The following is a 26944-nucleotide window of genomic DNA, read 5'->3' as shown; positions in this document are numbered from 1 at the left end:
GATTTATACAGTTTAACTATAATTCAACATAATCTACATTGCTTTAACTTGAAAATGGAATTTCAAGGTGTCAAGCCATTAAGTAACAATTTATAGCCAGTTTTCAATGCACATAGCAAGAACTATAGCCAACTCAATTTGAATTAATTTTACATGTAAAATTTTGTGATGTGTTGCATCAAATTACTAACCCCAAGAAAAAGTATAACCAAGTCTGTTCCCTTCTTCCATTACCCTTCTTCCACTAGTTTGATGCCAAAAGAAACTTAAATTTAATCATCTTTCCTGCCAGAGCATTTTAGATATTTGTTATAGATTTCAAGGTCTCTGCATCTGTTTTATGCCGTCTCAGTGCCAAACCCAACGGCAGCACTCAGCAAATAAGGCAGTATATTGTTTGACTAAAATTTTATAAATTTTTAGGGCTTCCCTGGTGGCACAGTGGTTGGGGGTCCGCCTGCCGATGCAGGGGACGCGGGTTCGTGCCCCGGTCCGGGAGGATCCCGCATGCCGCGGAGCGGCTGGGCCCGTGAGCCGTGGCCGCTGGGCCTATGCGTCCGGGGCCTGTGCTCCGCGGCGGGAGGGGCCCCGGCAGTGAGAGGCCCGCGTACCGCAAAAAAAAAAAAAAAATTTTATAAATTTTTACTGTTTTGTACTCTGCTACCCTCTAAATATATTTCAATCTTTTAAAGAGATATTCCATCATTTTACTAGAGATTAAAATTGAAGCTGCCAAGAGTTACCAGGAATATTTCTTCTTAGCCTAAAAAGTTCACTATTTACATATTTCCTCTTAACTGACCCATTAGAATATTTTTCTTCATATCTCTCAAAGGACTTTACATTCTTCCCCACTATTTCTAGAACTTTTTCCTTTCCCCAAACAGGAATTAAAAATTAACCAGATAAGCCTGTTGTAGTTTGTCACAAATCTGGTAACTCAGAAACACTATTCCTAAGCACTGTTCCTAAATTCCTAACACTGTTCCTAAGAGCCGTTAGTTTTGGGGAGAATGAAGATAACTCAGATAAACACATTCTTCAACTGAAAAAAATTTTTTCATGATAATTAGATTCAGGGGTCACTGTGATAACTATTTCAACAACCCCCTCCCAAAAATGGTTTTACTCAGTTAGTATTTACCGTTTTAAAATATAATCACTACCCAAAAAAGGGAGAAGTGGAAGAACATTAAGTAGAATTACTTTAAATTGATTACAAACATACATCTAAATCAGAAAAAAAATCTAGTGCAAAATAATTATGCTATGAAGATACATAGTTAGAATTAGTTAATTATAGCTGGAAAATATTTCAACTTAAGCTTTTGTTTTAAAATTAGAAACACTTATTCTAATATATATACATAAGCAAAGACACAATATTATTTTTCACTACCTTTCCCTAACATGAGGAATCATATCTACATAACACTATCTTTGTACTAAATGGCGAAAAGTTTTGGGTGAAGAATGATAGATTTAATGCAAGAATAACAGTGTTTTTAAAGCATAGGCTTTGCAAAGAGACAGAAAGTTAGAATGGCAGTTACCAGGGACTGGGGAAAGGTGGGAATGCAGAGTTATTGTTTAATGGGCACAGAGTTTCAGTTTGGGAAGATGTAAAAAGTTCTGGAGCGGGCTTTCCTGGTGGCGCAGTGGTTCAGAGTCCGCCTGCCGATGTAGGGGACACGGGTTAGTGCCCTGGTCCAGGAAGATCCCACATGCCGCAGAGCGGCTAGGCCCGTGAGCCATGGCCGCTGAGCCTGCGCGTCCAGAGCCTGTGCTCCACAACGGGAGAGGCCACAACAATGAGAGGCCCACGTGCCGCAAAAAAAAAAAAAAAAAAAGTTCTGGAGCTAGACGGTTGTAATGGTTGTAAAACAATGTGAATGTACTTAATGCCAATGAACTGTACACTTAAAAATGGTGAAAATGGTAAATTTCATGTTATCTACATTTTACCACAGTTTTTTTTTTTTTAAAGCAGTTTTGGGAGTCAAACAGATCTGGATTCAAATCCCAGTCTTGTCTTTTATTGGCTGTGTGGCCTTGTGCATATTGCTTAACATAAGCCTCTGTTTTGTCTCTGAGAATGAAGATATTAAAGCCTAAGGGAGATTAAGGGTAATGCTTATACATACTTTTATATAATGGCCAATAGATGATAGCTTATAAACTTGAGAAAGGAATCATTTTACACTCTAGATTCTATTATCTAAATCTGGCCCTCTTCAAAAAGTCTGGTAAGAGTTATACAAATTTAAAATAATGGTACTGGCTAATTCTAACATTAATTAATCGTAATAGCTATTGAGCACTCTGCTGGGGACTTTCCATACCTGATTTAACACTTACAATAACTTTATGATCACACTGAAATAGACAATGGAAAAGACTGAGAGGAATTAAAGTAAACTGCTCAAGGTCACAAAAGGTGGTACTATTTAAAATGTTCTATACTGTCACTTCCTTGGGCATAGCCTGGATGCTCTCATAACTGGATAAAATGGCATCCTATGCTTTTCTCAGTCTGAGTAATGCTTACTACACTGTAATGTTATATAGATTCTCAACCTCATCAGTGTGAGATCCTTGCAGGCGGGGACTGTGTTTTCATTCACTCAACAAATCCTGACTAAACACCTACTTACCGACTAGCTCTACATATATATGGTGAATAAAACAGACAAGGTCCCTTATCCTCATGGAGCTCATGGTCTAATAAGGTGAATAACATTAAACAAATCGACAAAAAGTAGCTAAGTAATTAGAAATTATAGTATGTGTTATAAAGGAAAAGAAGAGGACCATGACAATAGCAGAGAGCTAATTTCAGTTGGGAGGAGGAAAGAGTCAAGAAAGACCTCTTTGAAGAACTGTCTCATTAATTTCTATATTCCCAATGTCAAGTGTATTGCTAGTACAGAGAAATTACTCAATAAGTATGATGAATGAATGGACTGACGCTCAAGAAAACTTACCAGTAGGAGTGGTTACAAGTTTAGTTGTCATAATTGCACCATTACTGCTAACCACCATAATAGGGGAATTGCTACTGGTGGGCAGAGTTGCTGTCACTGGTTTGGGTAAGATTTTACTTGGTTGAACTTGTTGTGTGATGATTTTAACACCTTTGAAAGAAGAAAGATAAATCTCAGTACAAATTATTTTTAATAACATGTGCTTTGTATCAACCCAAGAGGGCAGCAGTTACACACATTTACTGAGTCTTGCCTAAAAAGAGGCTTTTGTTCATACTGATGAAAGATATTCTTTTAACTTTTATTCCTCAAATTCCTATCTTCCCAAATTTCTCTCATTCAGAAATATAATTAAAATACCACAAAAGCTATTAACAAGTTTTAATGAAAAACAATTTTTCTTTTGTCTATGATCACATCATATAAGAGCTTTGAAACCAAATTAGCCATTGATCTGAACTTTTACAAACAATCTGTGTTCCATGCAAATACTTGGGATGAAAGGACTAGGATAAGAAGTCAAAAATAAAAGCAGGGCAGGAATACTGATGCAGACATAGAGAACGGACGTGTGGACACAGGGTGGGAAGGGGAGGGTGGGATGAATTGGGAGATTAGGATTGACATATATACACTACCATGTGTAAAATAGATAGCCGGTGGGAACCTGCTGTATAGCACAGGGAGCTCAGCTCGGTGCTCTGTGATGACCTAGGTGGGCAGGATTGGGGGGTGGGGGTGAGGGGTGGGAAGGAGGTCCAAAAGGGAGGGGATATATGTATACATATAGCTGATTCACTTCGTTGTATAGCAGAAACTAACACAATATTATGAAGCAATTATACTCCAATAAAAAAATTTAATGTAGCTTTTATATATTCTCAACTCTACCAAAGATTTCTCTAACCTCTTAAGACTGTAAAGAGCAAGAACATTTTGTTTTTGAACATTTATTTTTAAACTGACTTCTTTTAAAAGTATTTAAATAGCTCACTTTGTCAAAAGTAAAGAACGCACTATTATTGCACCTACATAAAATATGCATGTGGACAAGAACTTGAAGGCAGTATATAAAAATAAAATTAAAATGTTAGGGTGGTGATGTTATGGTAGTTTTTACATTTTCCAACTTTTTAATTTAAATGTTATAAATGTTACACTGCCTTTTCAAATGTAAGATGTCCATTTAAAAGAAATCTCTCATGTTAACTACAAATTTAAGTACTAATAATTGTTAATCAAGGAAGGAAATTTTTGGTAACACTTTTTCCCCACTAAACTTCACTGAAATAATTCATGGGATAGAATACATTTCAACAGACAACTAAAATTTTTATTACTTTTTTGGATGGTGATTTAGGTTAAGACATTAGGAAGCAAACAAATTTATTTATTTAATAGCCTTAAATAATTTCAAAATACTTGTAGCCAACAAAGAAGTTAAAATTATGACATCCAGGCATCATTAGGCAAATTACTTAATAATCTCTATGACTCAGTTTTCTCATTTATAAAATAAAGATACTATTAGTATATACCTTCTAGGGCTATGTGAAGATTAATTACATCACAGTTGTGAAGTGCCTAATACATAGCAAGAGTTCAATAAATAAAGTATTATTATTGTATAAATAAATTCTGATTACAATAAATCATAAACTGTGAAGTTGTAGGGAAAAAAATGATTTCTAATATTATCTATTAATGAATTACAATAATGCTTAAGGTACATAAAAAGAAACCCCCAAAGAAATAACCACAGAGATAAAAATTAAGGAAATCATAAGACACTATGCTTAGTCCTACACAAACAAGTTGAAAATTTGGATCAAATGGATAATTTTCTAGAAAAACAGTATTTATCAAAAATTGACCTCAAAAAAGATATATAAATAGACAAGTTTCCTTGAAACAAAATTTTAAGAGCTCCTCCCCCTTTCCCCCCAACATAGCAGGCCCAGATAGTTTCACAGGACAATTCTATGGTCCTTTAAAAAGAAAATAACTCCAATGTATTTAAAACCATTCCTCTCATCACAAGAAAAAAAATATGTAACTATGTGGTGATGGATATTAATTAAACTTATTGGGGTAATCATTTCATAATATACGCATATATCAAATCATTATGCTGTACACCTCAAACTAATACAATGTTATATGTGAATTATATCTCCACTTAAAATAAACCAACAACAAAAACCATTCCAGAGAGTGATTTCTGACAAGAGAGCATAAGGAGCTCTGCTAACCTGCTAACCCAATGAAACTGGCAAAAATGATTTAAAAAAACAACCAATGAAAAGCTCTGGAAACGGTCCTAAGACCAAATGAAGAAACATCTATTCAAGAATACACAAAGGGCTTCCCTGGTGGCGCAGTGGTTGAGGGTCTGCCTGCCGATGCGGGGGACGTGGGTTTGAGCCCTGGTCTGGGAGGATCCCACATGCCGTGGAGCAACTAGGCCCGTGAGCCACAACTACTGAGCCTGCGCGTCTGGAGCTTGTGCTCCGCAACAAGATAGGCCGTGACAGTGAGAGGCCTGCATACCACAATGAAGAGTGGCCCCCGCTCGCTGCAACTAGAGAAAGCCCACGCACAGATATGAAGACCCAACACAGCCAAACATAAATAAATAAATAAATAAAAATTTTTAAAAAAGAAAACACAGAAATATTTGCTAAGAACAGTGAAATCTATGACATTTCAACTAACACCTGTTCCTCCTCCCTCCCTATAGGTGAAGCAAGGACTGCTCTCCAGACTGCTGCAGTCAAGAACACAGGGTTTCCTCCTACCCCAGCTCCCAGTTGGCGGGCTTTCTTCTGAGGAGCAGAAGGACTTCAGCTTATCTCTTTCTGTTCCCAGGCACCTGTTTTAAGTCCCAGGCAACTGTAGTCAATAGGTGGGTACTCCCTGTTTCTGCCCAGCCCCCAGTTCATGGAACAAAGGCTCTATCTTGGGCACAGAGCCACTGAGAATACTGGGGTCCTGACCACCACTGCCCTGGCTTGTGAGGGTGTGGCTCCACCAACCAGGGGAAGCAAGCTGAGAGGATCTCAGGCTGCTTGCCCAACCTCCCACACTTGCCTTCACTGAGTGCTCAGCTCCTAGAGCAGGGGTATCATTCAGAGAGAAGTCTGCCATTGACCCTACCCCCAGAGCTCCAGAGCTGCCTGAGGATAGAAACATGTCCTAAAACATAAAGCTCCTAGCCTCTTCCCAGAGGAACTGACTTCATATGTAACAGAGCATGAAGAAGTTCAAGCCTAAGGGTGGTTTCAAAAACAGTGGAGGATGTGATGAAAGGCAACTAGAAGGAGAATCATGGATTTAATTAAGATACCTTTTAGACTATAGGCCAGTTTGCAGGACAGAACTGAATAGTAAGGAAGCTGAGAGGAACGCTCCTATGGTCAGAACAAATATCAAAAATGGACCTTTGAGATTATTCCTTCAAAGAAGCCACAATTTGGATGAGTTCGCAGAGCAACTTATGCTCCAGGAATTGTTGAAAAAAATAGAGCAATCAGTTAGTGGAGTTTAACAGCTGGGTGTGGTCAGGAAAAGAGGAAAAAGCCATACCAATATCACTGTCACCTCAGAATGACTGGGCATACCCAGAGCTGTACCTCCCTGAGGAACAACAGCAGAGACTTAACTTCAGCAACATAATTGATCTAGTCACTAAACAACAAAGAACCATGCCAATAACAATAATAAATCAGGGGTGGGGGTAGGGGAAGATCAGTACCCAGCTACAATATATAATGTCTAATATCTATATATCTAATATCTAAAATATCAATGTAAATATCTAAAATGTCCAGTTTCCAACAAAAACTTGCAAAGAAACATGAAAGTATGACCCACACAGTGGAAAAAAAGCAGGCAACAGAAACTGTGAGAGCAACCAGATGTCAGACTTAACAACAACAAGAACACTTCAAAATAGCCATTACACATACGTTCACAGAAGTAGAGGGAAGCATGATTACAAAAGTAAAAGAGGGTATGATGACAAAGTTGCATCAAATAGAGAATATTAATTAAGCAATAGAAATTAGAAGAAAGAACCAAATGGAAAATGCAGAGTTGAAAAGTACAATAACTGAAATAAAAAATTCACTAGAAGGGCTCAAGAATAGATTTGAACTGGCAGAAGAAAGAATTAGCAAATTTAAAGACAGATCAATTAGAGATTATGCAAGCTGAAGAATGGAAAGAAAAAAGAATGAAGAAAATGAACAGAAATGTGGAACACCATTAAGTGCACAACATATGCAATGTAACTACAAAAAGGAAGGAACAGAGAGAAAAGAGAAAAAGAAGTATTCAAAGAAGTAATGGCTGAAAATGTTCCATATTTATTGAAAAGCAATAACTTACACATCCAGGAAGCTAGACAAACACTGAAGAAGATAAATATAAAGAGAACCACAAACAGGCACATCACACTAAAAATGCTGAAAGTCAAAGACAAGGAGAAAATCCTGAGACCATCAAGAGAACAACAATTTCCATTTACAATGGGATTTCATTAAGGTTAGCAACTGACTTTTCAGTGGAAACAATGGAGACCAGTAGGCAGCAGAATAACGTATTCAAAGTGCTCAAAGAAAACGTGTCAACCAAGAATTTGATATCCAGCAAAGCTATCTTTCAAAAAATGCAGATGAAATAGTCTTTACCAGATAAACAAAAACGGAGAGAGTTTGTTGCTAGCAGACCACCTTACAACAGACACTCAAGGAAGTTCTATGAATAGAAGGAACAAGAAACAAAACAATGATATCCACTCTTGTCAGCTATATTCAACATTTTACCAGAGGTTCTAGTTAGGGAAATCAGGCAAGAAAAAGAAATACAAGGCATCCAGACTGTAACAGAAATTATCTCTCTTTGCAGATGATTTGATCTTTTATATAGAAAATCCTAAGGAATTCACTATAAACTACTAGAACTAAAAAGTGAGTTCAGCTAAGTTGCAGGTACAAAATCAACAAAAAATCACTTGCATCTCTATACATTAGCAATGAGTAATCCAAAAGATGAAGTTAACAGTTCCACTTACAACAGCTACAAAAATAAAATACTTAGAAATAAATTAACAAAAGAAGTGTAAAATTTATACACTAAGAACCACACAGTTCAACACGTTGAAAGAAATTAAAGATCTAAATAAACACAAAAACATCCCATGTTCATGGATCAGAAGATTTAACATTATAAAGATGGTAATACTCTTCAATTGATCTACAGATTCAATGCAAACCCCATGAGATTCTCGGCTGATTTCTTTGTAGAAATTCACAAGCTGATTCCAAAATTCATACAGAATTGCAAGGGACCCAGAATAGCCAAAGCTATCTTTTAAAAAAGAACAAAACAGGAATACTCACACTTCCTCATCAAAACAATGTAAATCAATGTAATCAAATCAGCATACAAATAGACATATAATGGAACAGAATTGAGAATCCAGAAATAAAGTCATACATGTGCTCAGTGGATTTTCAACAAGGGTGTTGAGACCATTCAATGGGGGGGAAGACAGTCTTTTTAACAAATGGTATTGGGACAATTGAAGAGCCATGCATGAAAGAATGAAATGGGATCCTTATTTCACACCTTAACAAAATTAATCAAAATAGATCAAAGACCTAAATTTAAGAGGCAAAATTATCAATCTCTTAGGGGAAAAAATAAGGATAAATCTTTATAACCTGGGATTTGGCAAAAGATTCTTAAATACAATACCAAAAGCACAAGCAACAAAAGAAAAAATAAACTGTACATTACCAAAATTAAACATGTTTGTGTTTCAAAGGACATCATCAAGAAAGTGAAAAGACAACCCACAGAATGGGAGGAAATATTTGTAATTCATGTACCTGATAAAGGTTTAATATCTAAAATATGTATAGTAAAAAAAAAAAAAAAACTCATACAATTCAATGATAAAAAGACAAATAACTCAATTAAAAAGTGGCAAAGGATATAAATAGGTATTTCTCCAAGAAAGGTATATAAAGGGCCAATAAGCATATGAAAAGATGGTCAACACCATTAGTCATCAGAGAAATGCAAATCAAAACCACAATGAGAGGGAAGACATATGGGAACATATGTTTATGTATGACTGATTCACTTTGTTATAAAGCAGAAACTAACACACCATTGTAAAGCAATTATACCCCAATAAAGATGTTAAAAAAAAAATTATCTAGCAGAGTAAAAAAAAAAAAAAAAAAAACCACAATGAAATACCACTTCACACAAACTGGGATGGCTAGAACCAAAAAGTCACAGACTAGCAAGTGTTATCAATGGACAAGTGGATAAACAAAATGTGAATTATTATTTGGCCATAAGGAGGAATGAAGTACTAATACATGCTACTTCATGGATGAACCTTAAACATTGTTAAGTAAAAGAAGCCAGTCACAAAAGATCACATATTATATGATTCCATTCACATAAAAATCCAGAATATAGAAATCTATAGACAGAAAGTAGATTAGTGGTTGCTTAGGGCTGGAGAGGTTGTCACGGTGAGTAGGGAGTGATAGCTAAATGGTACAGGGTTTCTTTTGGAACTGATGAAAATGTTCTAAAATCAACGGTAGTGATGGTTGCACATATCTGTGAATATACTACCTACCACTGAACTGTACACTTTAAATCAGTTAATTGAATGGTATGTGAATTATATCTCAATAAAGCTGTCCTTTAATAGAAAAAGTTCCAGAGCGTTTTAAAAAGGAAAACTTTACAATTCTTTCTTGGAAGCACACATACCATTGAAACTAAAGCCTGACAGAGACTGCAGGCAAAGAGAAAACTACAGACCAATTTCCCTATGTCTATCAATGCATTACTATCCATACCTCATACTAGGTATGAGGCAGAGGTGAAATGGTACAAACTTCCAGTTATGAGATAAATAAGTGCTGGGGATATAATAATGTACAGCATGATGACTATAGTTAACAATACTGCATTGTACATTTGAAAGTTGCTAAGAGAGTAAATCTTCAAAGTTCTCATCACAAGAAAAAAAATTGTAACTATGTGTGGTAGTAGATGCTAACCTATTGTGATAGTCATTTTGCAATAGATACATATATCAAATCATTATGTTACACCTAAAACTAATACAAAGTTATGGGTCAATTACATCTCAAAAAATAATAATAAAATGTTCCTATCAAAAAATAAAACAAGGGACTTCCTTAGTGGTGCAGTGGTTAAGAATCCACCTACCAACGCAGGGGACATGGGTTCGATCCCTGGTCCAGGAAGCTCCCACATTCTGTGGAGCAACTAAGCCTGTGTGCCACAACTACTGAGCCCACATGCCACAACTACTGAAGCCCGTGCACCTAGAGCCCATGCTCCACAACAAAAAGCAGCCACCGCAATGAGAAGCCCACACACCACAACAAAGAGCAGACCCCACTCGACGCAACTAGAGAAAGCCTGCGCACAGCAACAAAGATCCAACGCAGCCATAAATAAATAAATAAAATAAAATAAGATAAAACAAACAAAAAACTGAAAATGTCAGCATCTCCCAAAGTCCTTTTCTACCACCAAATAAAATCCAGCTTCAGTGGAGGAAAAAAATCCATTTTCTTTTCTTAAAGATATTAAGTACGTTAAGATGCTTCTTCGTCTCCCTGTATCTAAGCCTCCATCCTACCTGCCTTTCTATTCAATACTTTTATGATTCGATAACTTAACAGTAATTGTCTCCTACCCCTGCGTTCCCACTGTGCTAGAGATGCCTTCAATAAACTGCTAAATTGTTATACCACAAACTTCTTCACTGTACACAATGTCTTTTAATCTTAGCACCTCTGCCCATGACAAATTTATGCCAGATTCACAATACGGCCTCTAACACAAGACTCCCCAGACTAATTTTTCCACTGCTCACTTCCCATAACCCCAGTGGGCTCCAAAGTATAGTTCTAAAGTCTGGGTTTGTTTCCTCGGCTTCCTTTATCTCTTCTGAGAGTTCACTGAAAAAAACCTCTTCCTGCTGTGCAAACAGCTTTTTTCTCCCTTCTCTATTCCCAAGCACCAGTTCTCTCTCTGTAAGTATTTCCAACAGGAGGGTCTCAAAATATATTTTGGAATTAAAACTCTAATGCTTGAGGAAACTGTATGTGGAAGTGAATCCATATATATTGCAATCTTCAGAGAACTGGTGACTGGGGAAGAATTACCATCTCCTGAAACATTTTCCATTTACCTGACTCCTGTTTGATTTGAATGGTAGGCTTGATACCAGGTGGCAAAGGAGACTGCTGAGGCTGTTGCTGATGAGATACCGGAGAAGGCTGGGCCACCTGTTGCTGTGTCTGTTGCTGTACTTGATGTAACTGCTGCTTAGGAGACTGTTGATGCTGTTTAGGAAACTGTGCAAGAATCTGAGTTGGGGCACCCACTAAGCTTTTGGGAGAAGGAAGTCTGGTTGATGCCATTTTGATTGCTGATGTAGATACACCTATAGAAGAGTAAGGATTAGAACATTTAATAGTAAAACATAATTAAAGCTCCTTCTGGTTATTGTAGGAAGTAATAGCTTAAAACTAGGTAAATCAACAAAAATAATGATTATTAAGCACCTAGTGTCAGATATAATGTCTATGGTATTTTACATATTTTATACCTAGTCCTCAAACTTTGCAAGGGAGGCATCATTGCTCTAACACTCAAAAAACTAACTGATTTTCCCTTGGTGAAGAGTCAAAACAAAAGAAATAAAGTATCAGGCAGGATGTTCTCACACATGTTTCTCAATAGGTTTTTCTCTTAAAAAACATAGGTTCTCAATGTGAATAAAAGAACACGGGTCGGACAGGGAGGGTGGGAGGGAGACGCAAGAGAGAGGGGATATGGGGATATATGTATACGTATAGCTGATTCACCTTGTTACACAGCAGCAACTAACAACAATGTAAAGCAATTATACTCCAATAAAGATGTTTTTTTAAAAAAAAAGGACAAAGCAAACTAGGTTTTGAATCTTATTTGTAGTACAGTTTTTCGAATATTGTTTTTCAGGTTCTAATGAGTCAATTTAAACATAGCATTAGACAAAATAATTCACACTGAAACATTCACCTTTCGAATTATTCAGCATGGCAAAGTACAACAGCTTTTCTATGTCTCATTTCCAATTATCTATAAATAAAATCATTTCTTGAGAACTGGGTCATTAAATAATCATGTGAAAAGTTACAAGTGGGCATACTACTCAATATATCCACAGCAAAAAAATTCTCGTGATACAAGGTTTTAAGACACTTCTTTTCAATGCAATACTAATATTAGCAACCATGCGTAGGTAGCAAATACCAACAATTTTCAGTAAAGATGTGTGAGTCTGACAGAAATTCTTCCCTCTCCAAGATTTTTCATCAGTAATCTTATAATTCATCAACAACACAATAGGACTATTATCTGTAAGTAAATTAATACTCCTCACAGAAAGAACCTAGATAGAATATAACTCTCCGTATCAACTTTTTGAGCACTGATAAAACAATGAAAAGAAACTGATAATTTGATGGCCTAATTATCAAGTTCCAATTATCAAACAGGCTATTTCACTCCTTCCTCCACCACAGCCCCACTATGACATTTACATTGTATTACAGAAAAAAATTTAAATAATATCACATTTTCATGTAAAATGTTTCTGGAGAATAAAAATGAAGAAGAAGCCTTGAGAAGTCACTCTGACCCTCTCAGGTTCCCCATATGTTGAATTTTCCTTGCCCTATAATTCTCTAAGGGTTGCTATATGGATCAGGTAAAAATCATAGATTGAGGAATAGTTTGAGAGAAGACAAAAGAAAGATGTAGTCAGAATCACCTGGAGGGCTGACTCACATTACTTACACATTCTCCTGCCTTGCCCACTCCCATCCCTCCCTGAATGCTAGGATCTTGGTGACATGTGTATGTTATACTGCTTAGTTGTACTGAACTAGATTATCTCTGGAGCCCTTTTCAGTACCAACATTTTATAACTTAATGAATATAAAGTGCTATTCAAGTAAAACACACTATTTTTAAACTATGTGAAAACTTTAACCTTTATATTGCATTCATAATGAACTCTTGTATTAATTGAGGTAAACCGTGCACATGAGTCACTCCCTAACTAATCTACGTTCTCTATATCCTATTATATAGGAAAAGTATCTAATGTAAAGGCAGTCAGGGTGACTTCAGAATCAGAGAACTGTGTTCAAATTATGTCTTCAGGGCTTCCCTGGTGGCGCAGTGGTTGAGAGTCCACCTGCCGATGCAAGGGACATGGGTTCGTGCCCTGGTCCGGGAAGATCCCACATGCCGCGGAGCGGCTAGGCCCGTGAGCCATGGCCGCTGAGCCTGCACGTCCGGAGCCTGTGCTCCGCAACGGGAGAGGCTGCAACAGTGAGAGGCCCGCGTACCGCAAAAAAAAAAAAAAAATTATGTCTTCAACACATAAACTCATAATAGCTGTGTGATCTTATTAAAGTATTTAATTCCTTTAGATATTCATTCATTCAATAAAAACTTACTGAGCATATACTTTATGCTATATCCTTGGGAAACTCTTTTGTATCCATGAAACAGTCCCTACCTTCAGGAAGGTTAGAGAAGACAATCAAATGATCACACAAATCTATCATTACAAATTGTAATAAATGTTATTTTTGTTTTAACAAATAAAAAGCCCCCTTCCTCTTCCTTTTGCTCTTCGATTCACAAAAATTTAGTGCTAAAGCCATCAGATGCTGCAAAGCACGATGGACAACTAGATGGCTAAGCAGAATAATGGCTAAGCATGGGGTGTTAGAACCCACTGCAGAGACTGACTGAGCATGGGAGTCAGAGTCCAAGTAGGTTGAGGAGGGAGTACATGCTGTGGGAGCTCAGGGTACAGTGCCACATATAGAGTTAGAACTCAAGTAGGATAAACAGGGGTTCCATGAATGTGAGCCACCTAGCACAGGTTCTCAAAGCTTGAGCAGGATGTCCACAGGAAGGGGTGGGATCAGAGTCCAAACTGGGTGAAGAAGACTTCTGGGTAGGAGGGTGGCCTGGCACAGGTGTCAAAATTGAGCAGGGTGAGAAAGACATCATGCAAAAGGGTGACATGGGGAAAGTGTCAGAACTCAGGTGGAGTGAAGTAGAAGTCTGCAAGATGTCAGAACCTGAATGGAATGAGGAAGGTATCTGCATGAAGGTAGAGGCAACAGCAGCAACAATGACAGATTGGTTATAGAGTGGGGAACTGATAAAATAAGTAAGTATATGAAAGATAATGGAAGCTAGGTTTTTGAAGAAGGGAGAAAACTAGAATTAACAAGCAGAGTTTGAAATTGGACATATCAATATGGACCCAAAGTTTTCAACATATAGAAATAAATATAGATGTATATACGTGTGTGTATAAATCTACATGCAGACACACACACACACACACATACACACACACCCCTTAGCAATGAGCATATCTAGCACCCAAATTTTCTTCTAATTATCACTTTCCACTAAAATGAATCAGGGCTCCTTAGAGAAATGGCTAAACCAAGGACTAGAGTAGAAAAAGTACATGAAGTTGGTAAATATAAAAGACTCCCCCCCACCTTTCCGTAATTTCTTTAAAAGAAAATTGACTGTTTAAAGCAAAAGTAGTAACAATGCAATGTGGGGTTTATGATATATATAATTAAAATGTATGATAACCAGAGTGCAAGGATGAGAGAGCAGAAATAGAAATAGAAGTGTATTATTCGAAGATTCTAACACAATATGGGAAGTTGAAGACAGACTGTTACAATTTACAATGTATAATGTAAGCTCTAGAGCTGAGTTCTTAACCAGGGCAATTGTGCTCTCCCTTTTGCCCCTGGATATTTGGTAATCACTAGAGACATTTTTTATTGTTATGACAGGAGGGTGTTCTACTGGTATCTAGTAGGTAAAAGCCAGGAATGCTGCTGAACATCCTATAATGCACAAGTCAGCCCCTCATAACAAAAAATTATCTGGTCCAAAATGTCCATATGTGGAGGTTGAGAACCCTACCCTAAGCAATTATTAAAAAAGAACAAAAAAGTAGAGCTAATAAGCCAATGTGTAAGAGATAAAATAGAATCCTTTTTCTTAAAAAACTCAATAAATCCAAAAGAAGACAGTAAAATGGGAGAAAAGAAAGCAAAGAATACAGAAAACAAATAAAAAACAATTATTAAGATAGTAGACCTAAACTCAATCATATTGATAATTATATCGAATATAAATGGACTAAACACTTCAATTAAAAGGCAAAGATGGTCAGAATGGATAAAAATGTAAGCCCTGACTATACAATGTTCATAGAAGATGTATTTTAAATACAAAGGCACAGATGGGTTAAAAGTAAACAGATGAAAAATATGATGCAAACCCTAATTACAAGAAAGTTGGAGTAGCTACATTAATATCAGAAAAGGTAAACACCAAAATAAGGAGTACTGAGAGAAAAAGAGCAATGTTTCATAATAAAAAGGAAGTCAATTCATCAAGAATATACAACAATGTTTCATAATAAAAAGGAAGTCAACTCATCAAGAATATACAACAATCCTAAACATGCATACACCTAATAACAGAGCTCAAAATACATGTGACAACAACCGACAAAGGGAAAAATGTACAAACCCACAATTACAGCTGGAGGTTTTTACACTCCTCTCAATAACTGATACTACAAATAGACGCCGCCCAAAAAAGGAAAATTTGATCAATTTGTCTTTTGTGGTTGTGTCAAAAGAATTTAGAAGCCAACTTGAAGAGGCTCCCACTGCAACAGATTGGACAATTTGAGCACCAAAAGAATATTTGTGATGGATTGACAGACATCAGAAATCTTAATGATATGGGGAACAAAAATCTTATTGGTCACTGAACCATCTCATTATCTGAAAACATATAAATAAACAGAAATAATTCCTGTATGAACTGTACCTCAGGATAACCCATGGTAGTAAGTTAAAGTTCTTTAAGAATTCCAGCTAATAAATGAAGAAAATGAAGATAAAATTCATTTTGCAACTACCAATAAAATAATGATCTAGGGAAAGATTACCAATAGCTATAAAAACATTTGGTAATACTTATATCTACCGATTAATGTTAATATCATTAGAGACCAGACATGTGCCTCCTAAAATGATGCACAGGAAGTACACTTAAATACACTTATAGGTACACATCAGGAATACCACTTATTGAACGTTCATTCCCCATATCTCCAAAAACAATCAGACTTGAATCTGATCAAGTTTCTTGATTTAACTACCAGTTTTATGGAAATATAAACAGGAGAGGGGCTTCCCTGGTAGCACAGCGGTTAAGAATCCGTCTGCCAATACAGGGGACATGGGTTTGAGCCCTGGTCCGGGAAGATCCCACATGCCGTGGAGCAACTAAGCCCGTGCGCCACAACTACTGAGCCTGTGCTCTAGAGCCCGTGAGCCACAACTACTGAAGCCCACATGCCTAGAGCTCGTGCTCCACAACAAGAGAAGCCTGCGCACCTCAAGGAAGAGTAGCCCCCGCTCGCCACAACCAGAGAAAAGCCCGTGTGCAGCAACAAAGACCCAATGCAGCCAAAAATAAAATAAATAAAATAAAATAAATAAATTTAATAAAAAAATAATAAATAGGAGAACTTGTTAAACCATGGGAATTAAAATCAGCAAAACCCAGACTACGGGAAACTCTCAGGAAAAATGACTGATTTCTTCAACAAATAATTTGAAAAGAAAAGGAAAAAAACAGAAGAGGGACCCATGAGTTAAAAAAGATATAACCATATCAATGTGTGGACCTTATTTAGATCTTACTTTTAAAAAATTCTTTTATGACATAATCAAGGAAATTTGGATACTAACTAAATATTTTATTATATGAAGAAACTGTTAAAAATTCTAGATGTGATAGTGGTATTGTGAGTTTTGATACATACTGAAGTATTTATAACTGAAATTATATGATATTTGGGATTTGCTTCAAAATATTCCGGGTCACTGATGTGTAGAGGAAAATAGCAGGTACAGATGAAACAAGACTGATGATGTGTTGCTCATCCTTGAAGCTGGGTAATGGGTACAATGAGGGTTCATTTTACTATTCTATCCACTTATGTGTTTGGAATTTTCCATAATAAAAAAGAAAATTTCAGTTATCCTGTTTCGTGGATGACCAATTCAGAATAAGCATTCTAATTGGTAGAATTTAAGACTTCCTGTATGAGCCAACCATACACAATCCCCCTACTCCCTACCTCTGGAACCATCTCTACACTTATAAACATGGAGTTAGCCACTTAGTTATTGCTACTAAGACTCTTCCCCCTCTATGACCAGCTGCCCCTATAAGACTAACCAGAGACAGATACATCAGCTCTAAAACAGTCTGTCTCTAGTCCCCAACAGAAGCAGACACTGAATGCCCTTGTCCCCTAGGTACCCACACAAGAGCTGCTAAAGAAGCCCTGCAGTCAGAATCACAACTGCAGTTTATATATTACCACTTCCACTAACATTTACCTTTTTAAAAGAAAATGGCTTAATTTCCTTAGCACTTATATCTAAATTAAATATCTCAAACAAAACCCCAAAATAATCATATAGTTTCCTTGAGTATCTACATTCAGATAGTTTACTTTTACATCTTTCATGCTGTATTGAATTTATGAGAAATCTTTGAGATGTCTAGCTCCCCTAAAATGACGTAGGACTCAAAGAGATATAGGATGCTAAGAAACAAAGGAGAAAATAGGGAAGTCATAAGTTCCCAAGAGATTCAGAAGATAGTTGGAGAAATATAAGAATGAAAAACAGAAGCATGGAATATTCATTTTGCTTAAAAATATTTCGATAGTAACTAAGAGAGATACCCCTCTTATCTCAAATAATAACAATTTCCTTGGAAGAACAGTAATCCTTCTACTACAGCAACACTTTGGCAAACTGTGTGATGAGCACTAGAAGGGAACAACTATCAATGGATGATAACTTTGATACAGGGGTCAGTCAGGTGAGGAAACAGGTGGTCTTTCCTTCTCTCATCACCTTGAAATTTTGAAATGGTGAATTTGGATCATGTATGCAACCAACATTTATACAGATTTTCTATATAAAAATAATTTTATTTTTAATAATACTATGTTGTAGTTTACTGCTGTACAAACAGAAAGGCTGGAATGGTTTATTTAAATTACTTAAGGTAACAAATAAAAGAAAATTTCAAGCCTACTATTTCCTATCATTGACTGAGACATTAAATGGGTATTGGAGACAGAAAAGGACAGATGTTCTCACATCCTACCAGTTAGACCTGCAGAATGAATGAATACTGACTGCATCTGCATCTATGTAACCTCTTCCTTGCTAACAGTTATATGGAACACACTAAAATTACTAAAGCAATTATGAAAAACACTGTTTTCCTATTTGAGTGCCTGAATCACCACTAGTTCATAAACTAGGATATTTCCAAGTCTCAGCCTATCTTAAGCTATATATTGTGCAAGTAAAATTCAATGAAAACGAACACTAAATACTGTTCTATATTGCTTCTGTGCTCCCTTTGAAAGACTACAACCATGGCTATGAATTCTGTATTATAAATGGCTCCCTCTGATTCCCATCTTAAGACTTACCAACACTATAAAAAGAAAATTCTGACAGTGTGCTATCTGCTCTTTATATGAGAGGAAAACAAAGATTTGGAAGAGAGCTCAAGTGATTGAAGCTAACATGGAACTGAGGTTTCCACATTTCCTTTCCTCTGCTATTAAGCAGCAACTGTCCTTCAGTTCAGCCTCAGTTCCTCTCAATACTTTCCATCATCCTCCCATACAGAAAAATTTAGAAGCCTGAAGAAAAGGTGAATGGCATGTCCTTGAAATCATCCTCTTCCCCCTACTTCTTATCATTGGGTAACTTACTTTGAAGAGGTTGTAGGTTGTATATTTAATGTTTCTTCTGAAAAAACCTATAGTAAAATAATTTCAAGTTCCTCACTTAAAAATTTCATTATATTACAGATATTTGTATATGCCTTTGAAATTTGTGGTGACAAGATTTAACCTACATAATTGCCTAGGTGACTAGGTACTGTGCATTTGAAAAAAAAAACTCAAAGTAAGGATATTAATGTAAGGAAACTGAGTAACCCACTATCTTGACATTCTCAAACTAGGGGAGGGAAAGTGGTAATCTCTGATATAACAGATGGTACCTTCACACCCAAAGCATACAAACAAAGTCTTCTTCAAAATTCCCACACCCTAATGTTCATTGCAGCATTGTTTACAATAGCCAAGACATGGAAGCAACCTAAATGCAACCTAAATTCGTCAACAGAGGAATGGATAAAGAAGATGTGGTACATATATACAATGGAATATTACTCAGCCATAAAGAAGAATGAAATAATGCCATTTGCAGCAACATGGATGGATCTAGAGATTTTCATACTGAGTGAAGTAAGTCAGGCAGAGAAAGACAAATATCATATGATATCACTCATGTGGAATCTAATTTTAAAAAAAAAAAATACAAATGAACTTATTTACAAAACAGAAAGAGACTTACAGATACCGAAAACAAACTTATGGTTACCGAAGGGGAAACGTTGCGGGGAGGGATAAATCAGGAGCTTGGGATGAACATACACACACTACTATATATAAAATAGGTAACCAGCAAGGACCTACTGTATAGCACAGGGAACTCTGTGATATTCTGTGATAACCTATATGAGAAAACAATCTAAAAATGAATGAATATATGCATATGTATAACTGAATCACTTTGCTCTACACCTGAAACTAACACAACACTGTAAATCAACTATACTCCAATAAAATTAAAATATTTAAAAAGAAAGAAATTCCCATAAACACAGGGACAGAATTACCTGATGAATTACCACTTACCTTGTGCTACTGTTGACATGACCACAGATGGTGTGGAAGAAACCACAGCTGTTACTGCAACTGTATTAGGAATAGGTGATGGTGTAGAACTGCTGCTGCCACTGCTGCTACTACTGACCAGAGAGGACTGTGAAGCAGTTATAACCACTGGCGGCTTCTGAGTTGTGGAAGCAATGACTGATGTTGGTACAAGCTTAGTGACTGCTGCATAGTTATGGGATTTGGAGAGAATGTTGGGCACGAAGGTTGAACTTGGTGATGTGGTCACTATAATAACCTAAGGAAGATAAAATAAGTTATTTTCATGTACCTACCATACTACTAATGTATCTAGACTCACAGTTACATACAATTTAAAAATAGCTTATGAAAGGTGATGAAGCAATTCAAGAAAAAGAAATTTACAACTAAAAATATACAAAAGCTCTCCTTTACTAGTAATCATCAAAATGTATTTAAAAGAAACAATTTTTACCAACCAAACATTTTAAAAGACAATATTCAATGCTGTACAAGATCAAGTAAAGTAAGCATTTCAATATACTGCTTAGGGAGTATAAATTGGCACAATTTTTCTAGAAAATAATTTGGATAGTCATTCATTTATAAATATTTGTTGAGCATCTACTATGTGCCAGGCATGGTTCTAGAGGCTGAGGATAGTGGAATGAACAAAACAGACAAAGTTCTTATTTTCATGGAGCTACATTCCAGTAAGGGGAGAAAAACAATAAACAAATAAAAAAGTAAATATATGTCATGTAGAGATAAATGGAAGAGACAATAAAGCAGGGCAGGAAATAAAAGAAGATGGAAGTGGTGCATGATTTTTTATAAAATATTCAATGAAGATCTCTCTGATAAGGTGACAACTAAGCAGAAACTAGAAGTAGGGGTTGATCCATGTTGCTACCTAGAGGAAGAGCATCCAATGGAAGCAGGAGTAGCAAATACAAAGCCCCTGAGGCAGAAGCAAGCTTGGTATGTTCAAGAAACCTCTAGGACCCTAATGAACGGGATTGAAATTTATAAGGTAGAGAGCAGTAGGAGACAGATTTAGCAAAGTAATGGGGGACTAGGTGGTGTACGATCTTGTTGATAGCATATCAACATGTTATGACGAAAATGGCACTTTATCTCTGTGGTCTTCCTTCCAAAAACCTATAACCTTAGTCTAATCATGAGAAAAACATGAGATAAATTGCAGTAGTGGGGCATCCTACAAAATACTTGACTAGTAATCCTCAAAACTGTCAAGGTCATCAAACACAAGGAAGTTTGAGAAACTTTCACAGCCAAGAGGAACCTAAGGAGACATGACGAGAAAATATAATGTGGTATCCTGGAACAGAGAAAGACAATAGGTAAAAACTAAGCAAATCTGAATAAACCATGGACTTTAGTTAATATTAATGCATCAATATCGGTTCATTAATTGTAACAAATGTACCATACTAATATAAATTGTTTAGAACAGGGGACACTGAATACAGGGTATATGAGAACTCTCTGTACTATCTTTTCAATTTTCCTATAAATCCAAAACTGTTCTAAAAAATAAAGTACTTTTAAAAAAGCATTACTTGATCTGCTAGGTGAAAAGTACAGCAGGGCAGAGACAGTAGAAACAGGCAGACAAATTAGGAGGCTCTTTCAATGACCAAAATGTTTGTGGTAGAACTGATGAAAAGTGAACAGATTCTGAATATATTTAACGGTAAAACCAACAGGATTTGCTCATAGATACACAGAATGGAGGAAAAAAGCGGCAGGAAAGAGACTTCAAGGTTAGCCAGTATGACTAGAAAAGTGTAGATGATACGGGACAAAGCATTTCAGACGGAGAGAACAGGATGGGGCAAAGGACCTAAGGTAGGAATTAGCTTGATGTATTTAAAAACAGAAAAGAGAACCAGCGTAGCAAAAGCATATAGGGTTAAGAGGGGTTGCAAAAGTAAGCAGAGTCCAGATCAAATTTGTAAACCAGAGTAAAGAATCTAAGTTTATACTAAGTATAATGGGAAGCCATGAGAGGATTTTAAGTAAGGAAACAACAAAACTTGATTTATATTTTAAAAGATCATTCTAGCTGCTATGTGGTAAGAGGTAAGAGCAGAAGCAGTGAAACTAGTAAAGAAGCCACTGCAGTAGACTAGGCAAGAAATGGTAGAGGCTGGTTGGACTGGGGTGTTAGTAGTCAAAATAAAGAGAAGTGATCAGATTCAGATTATCTTAAGAGGTAGAGTCAACAGGACTTGATGTATGGAAATGGCAGGGTTGAGGAAAAGAACAGAAACAAGATTAGCTCCTAGAGCTAATACACATTGGCCTATTTAAATCTCCCAACAATCCTATGACAGAGATACTATTATCCCCATTTTACAGCTGAGAACACAAAAATTACTTATAAATCTGTAGTATCAGTTTTATTCTGGGCAAGTATAATGGTAGTTTAATGATACCCCCAAACAACACAGAGTGTCTTCTTCCTCTTTCACCAAAATTATTTTCACCTACCTAGGAGAGAAAATTGTTTTGAAAAATCCAAACAATTTAAGGGGGAAATTCTTTTGCATTTTTGTATCAGTCCTAAAGAAGTTCTGAAATTAAATCAGTCAGTCAAACTTACTGAGTATGTCTGTACTCAGTATTGACATCTCAAAGAAGCTTTGATTATATCATTATAATTATATATTTCAGTGTTAGAGAATTCTAAGTATGTGTCCATTACTTTAAGGAGTTTGTTGATTATCTGAGGAGTCAAGAGAGACATACAAGTCTTGGCCAGCAAACACCTCTATAGAGTTGACCAGCATACTTCTACATAGACTCAACCAGTAAACACATATATAGCACTATTACAAACACAACCATCAGCCATCATATAAACCGAGAAGTAGACTAATATGGCAAAAAGACCAGAAGTTAAGAGTCAAATGAACCTGAGCTGAATCCTGCCTCTGCCACTAACAAATGGCAGGGCCCTGGACATGTTAAAATCTCTGGGTTCCAATTTTCATCTATAAAATAGGGATAATAATACCTAACTTGCAAATCATTATAAGGATTAAATGAAATAATGATGTGAAGCATCTAACAGTGCTAGGCACATAGCAGGTGGTCAATATTTGGCAGTTCACAAATGGTACTTATTAGTATCTTGTTATTACTACTTAATAAATGTTAGAAGGATATCAGTAAAGGTGTTATAGATCAAATCGAACTGGAAATTTATTTTAATGTACTCTATTTTTGTTTCATTAAAAAATTTTATATATCTTTTTCCCAAATTCTGATACCCTTGAGAATCCAAAGAGCTCACAGTCACTAGCACAGCCAAGCCAATTAAGAGTAGTAATAGCAAGTAGGTTTCATATTTGCCAATTCTGAACTAATAGTAGTGCCTTCCTAGAGTACAGTTTTTATAAGGACTCTGTGACACAGCTGAGGATTCACCAAGGCTTGGCAGGAAAGTAGGCCACAGTTAATAAACAATCTCTGTCATGGGTAGGGAAGGGGAAGCATTCACACTTGGGTCAAACATTTGCAATTTTAGAACTAGAGTATGCATGTAGACTTCTAACATTAAGACAATAACTTCAGCAAAATAAATCTAGAGTCTTTGAGAGCATGTTTTAGGTTACAGGTACAAATGATAAAACATATTTTGAGATTTCAGTCTACAAACTAATTTCTGATCTGAAAAGGGGTTATCCAAAATTAGAGATCCACCTTGAAGAAAATTTACTTGCACTTTAGTTACATGTTACAACAAGGGAAACAAAGGGATTTTGAAACCAAGTGAACCAAACAGTGTTTATTCAGGCCATAATTCAAATTACTGACCTTCTAGCACTCACAAAAACTCCTTAAGAGTGCTGGGACTTGCACCCTAAGGATAAAATGAAAAATATCAATCAAGCATGTGAAAGCATAAAGCTATATTCTGTTGCTTTGTTTATATAAGTGTTGTACCAATGTTATACTCAAAATGAAGGCACCACATTAACACAGGTGGAAATCTGTCTACCCTGAAAATATATGACCTACTTGAATTTGAATCAAGTCCACAAATTCATAAGTAATTATACTTAATGTAAAAGTAACTTTAACTAAAGTAATTTCCTAAGTTGACTTCCATATGATTTGTGAGAAATCCAAGGTGAATGTATAATGGCAACAGCCTTACAGAGATTTCAAAAAAAATCCAATTATCCAGCAAAAGGAAAACAAAAAACACACAAAAAATCCCAAAGAATATCTATTAGTCCTACCCACACTCAGTTTGTCCAAGAAATAACAAAAGTAATGGCACTGAGTACACATGAAGTAAGAGTACAGTTTTACATCTAGAACATAATAGATACTTAGCAAATATTTGTGGAATGAATGAGTCTTTTTTTTTTTTTTTTTTTTTTTTTTGTGGTACGCAGGCCTCTCACTGTTGTGGCCTCTCCCGTTGTGGAGCACAGGCTCCGGATGCGCAGGCTCAGCGGCCATGGCTCACGGGCCCAGCCGCTCCGCGGCATGTGGGATCTTCCCGGACCAGGGCACGAACCCGTGTCCCCTGCATCGGCAGGCGGACTCTCAACCACTGCGCCACCAGGGAAGCCCTGAATGAGTCTTATTTTTAATTTAATTTGTTTTAAATGTTTATTTTTTAAACACAGTAGGACAAATCTAAGGTTCTGAGCCTGGAATCTCATGGTATGACTCATATATGACTTTGGAGATAAATATGTCCTCTTATGAGCATTACAAGTCTGACAATCTCAACCATCCACTCTCAACTGACAATTCAGAAGAAAAGAAAAAATTAAAATATGGTAACGTCAGTGAATCAAAAAAAAAAGTTCACCAATTTCACTTACAGGTGAGCCCCCATCTACTACAAGTATCTTTACATAGGTCAACTAAGAAGATTGGAAAGTTAATAATGTTAGGTGACATTTACTGAACACTCATCATAAGCACTATGTTAAGCACTTTCCATGAATCATCTCATTTAATTATCTAGTAAGCACTATTATTATCTTTGTTTTATAAGGAAGCTGAGGCTCAAGAGAGGTGGAGAGCCAGTACTGGAACCAGATATACTTATTCATTTATTCATTCATTCATTCAACAAATATTAGTCAACACCTATTGCATGTCAGGCACTGTTCTAAACATTACGGAATAGTAATGAATAAGACAAAGTCTCTACCTTCAGTAATTTATACTCTATGGGAGAAATAGGAAATAAATAAATATAATGTCAACTAGTTATAAGCAAAACAGAATAAGGAAATAAAAGGACATGGATTTGAGATGGGTACTCTTTTAGCTATAACTTTGCTGCATTATTTTCTCAAATATCAAATTAAAAGAGAAGATGAGAAGGGGGAGAAGAGAGAAGAATTACTGATAAAATAGATCTAGCAAAGAAGGTAGTAAAAAATTACAAAAGTAGATTTAAAAATTCTTAGAGTATAGCAGGCTGAAGACACCTAATATACAGCTTGCCCAGAAAGCAATATTATAATAATATATAAAAATTGATATTCAGAAAGATTACCTTGGAGCCATTAAATACAAAAATTATGTTCAGTGTAACATTTAAGAAATCACCAAAAATAGTCAATTTCTATATATTAAGGGGTAAGCTTCAGTGAACTGATAAATTCATTATTTGGAACAGCACATTCTCAACACTGCAATTAATTTTTATTTTTAAAGTTCACTGACTTCACTTATAGGTTTACCCCTTCTATTAAAATATTTTTATATAGGTCTACCAAAGAAGACTGGAAAGTTCATAAAGTTAGGTAACACTGCTTTCCATAAAATACCTGCAAGGGAAGGGACCTAACATTTTCTGAGTACATACATTATGCTGTACTTTAAAATACCCAATCCCATTTAATCCTCATGACAGCCTTATAAAATTGGCATTACTCTCATCTCACAGATAGGTAAACAGATTTAGAAAGACTAATTTATCTCAGGTCATACTGGAAGAACTGGGGTTCTAATCCAGGCCTCTTTGACTACAAAAATTCTTACTTGATTTTAACACTAAACTATAATGCCTCATCCTAAGACTGAAGCTCGAATTATATTACACAGATCAACTCACTGTCATTTCTAGTTTGTTAAGAAAATTGTAATTTTTTATATATTATATAATGACATATTTCCAAGAAACTCAAGGAGTTTCTTTAAATGAAAATTATCATGAACCTGAAGATTTAAAAGTAGGAAAGACCGTCTATTGAAAACAAGAATTCATCTCTACTCCTTCCCCAAAATCCCTCTAAAACAGTATGAAGGGATTTTTTAGAAGAGGCACATAAACCCATAAGGTCAAAATGGAAAGGAGACAATAGCTATCAACTTCTGGAAAGTAGAAAACAAACAGACAAGTAGTAACTGATCAAGCATACTCAAGAAAGTGGAAACCTAAGACAGCAAACAGAAGAAAAAACAAGACAGCTTTCAGAGAACCACAGAAAGACTCAGTAATTTGAGACCACCAGATACGTCTGAAGTGGGGATAAAAGTGGGACTAAAAAGATGTAAATTAGTTGAAAATCTGTTTAAGCAGCATTAAGATCCCCAGCTATCCTCCCTTATCCTCAAGGAAGACTTAAAACTTATTCTCTTGAGGGAGAGATTGAATCCAAAGGAATCTGATGATACCAGGCAGAGGCAGGTAGGTGCTATGCTGAAAACAGAGAGGTTAGGTAAAGTCTATATACTGAATGATGAGACTATCCAGCCCACTCCTTGCCTTTACTCCCCAAATACTAGCAGACAGGCTTACTACTGTAGGCAAAAGACTGGAAGATTCTTCTCTGAGGAAACTGTTCAGTCCATGAAAAAGCCCTAATGAGAATGACAACTGGTGGAGGTAAAGGGGTGGCGGGTGTTCATCAACAAAACAGCCCAGCTAGTTCAACCTACAATGAAAGTCAGCATG

The 26944-nt window shown here is 36.2% G+C and overlaps 2 protein-coding genes across 5 annotated transcripts in view; one reads left to right on the top strand and one right to left on the bottom strand.

Annotated features, from left to right (window-relative positions):
- LRRC32 (leucine rich repeat containing 32) overlaps positions 1–26944 on the top strand; it is a 353559-nt gene that overhangs the window by 137594 nt on the left and 189021 nt on the right. The window lies entirely within an intron of this gene.
- The window catches only part of EMSY (EMSY transcriptional repressor, BRCA2 interacting), an 81611-nt gene that overhangs the window by 34854 nt on the left and 19813 nt on the right, over positions 1–26944 (bottom strand). For all 4 annotated transcript variants that reach the window (XM_060160066.1, XM_060160065.1, XM_060160069.1 and 1 more), the window contains 3 exons: positions 19984–20260; positions 11245–11499; positions 2985–3134 (listed from right to left, as the gene is read on the bottom strand). In XM_060160066.1, the coding sequence (XP_060016049.1) occupies positions 2985–3134; positions 11245–11499; positions 19984–20260 (682 nt within the window). The remainder of the gene's footprint in view (positions 1–2984; positions 3135–11244; positions 11500–19983; positions 20261–26944) is intronic.

This window comes from Lagenorhynchus albirostris, chromosome 9, assembly GCF_949774975.1.
Source record: "Lagenorhynchus albirostris chromosome 9, mLagAlb1.1, whole genome shotgun sequence".
In the NCBI taxonomy this organism is placed as follows: domain Eukaryota; kingdom Metazoa; phylum Chordata; class Mammalia; order Artiodactyla; family Delphinidae; genus Lagenorhynchus; species Lagenorhynchus albirostris.
This window is presented reverse-complemented; position numbering and strand designations above follow the sequence as displayed.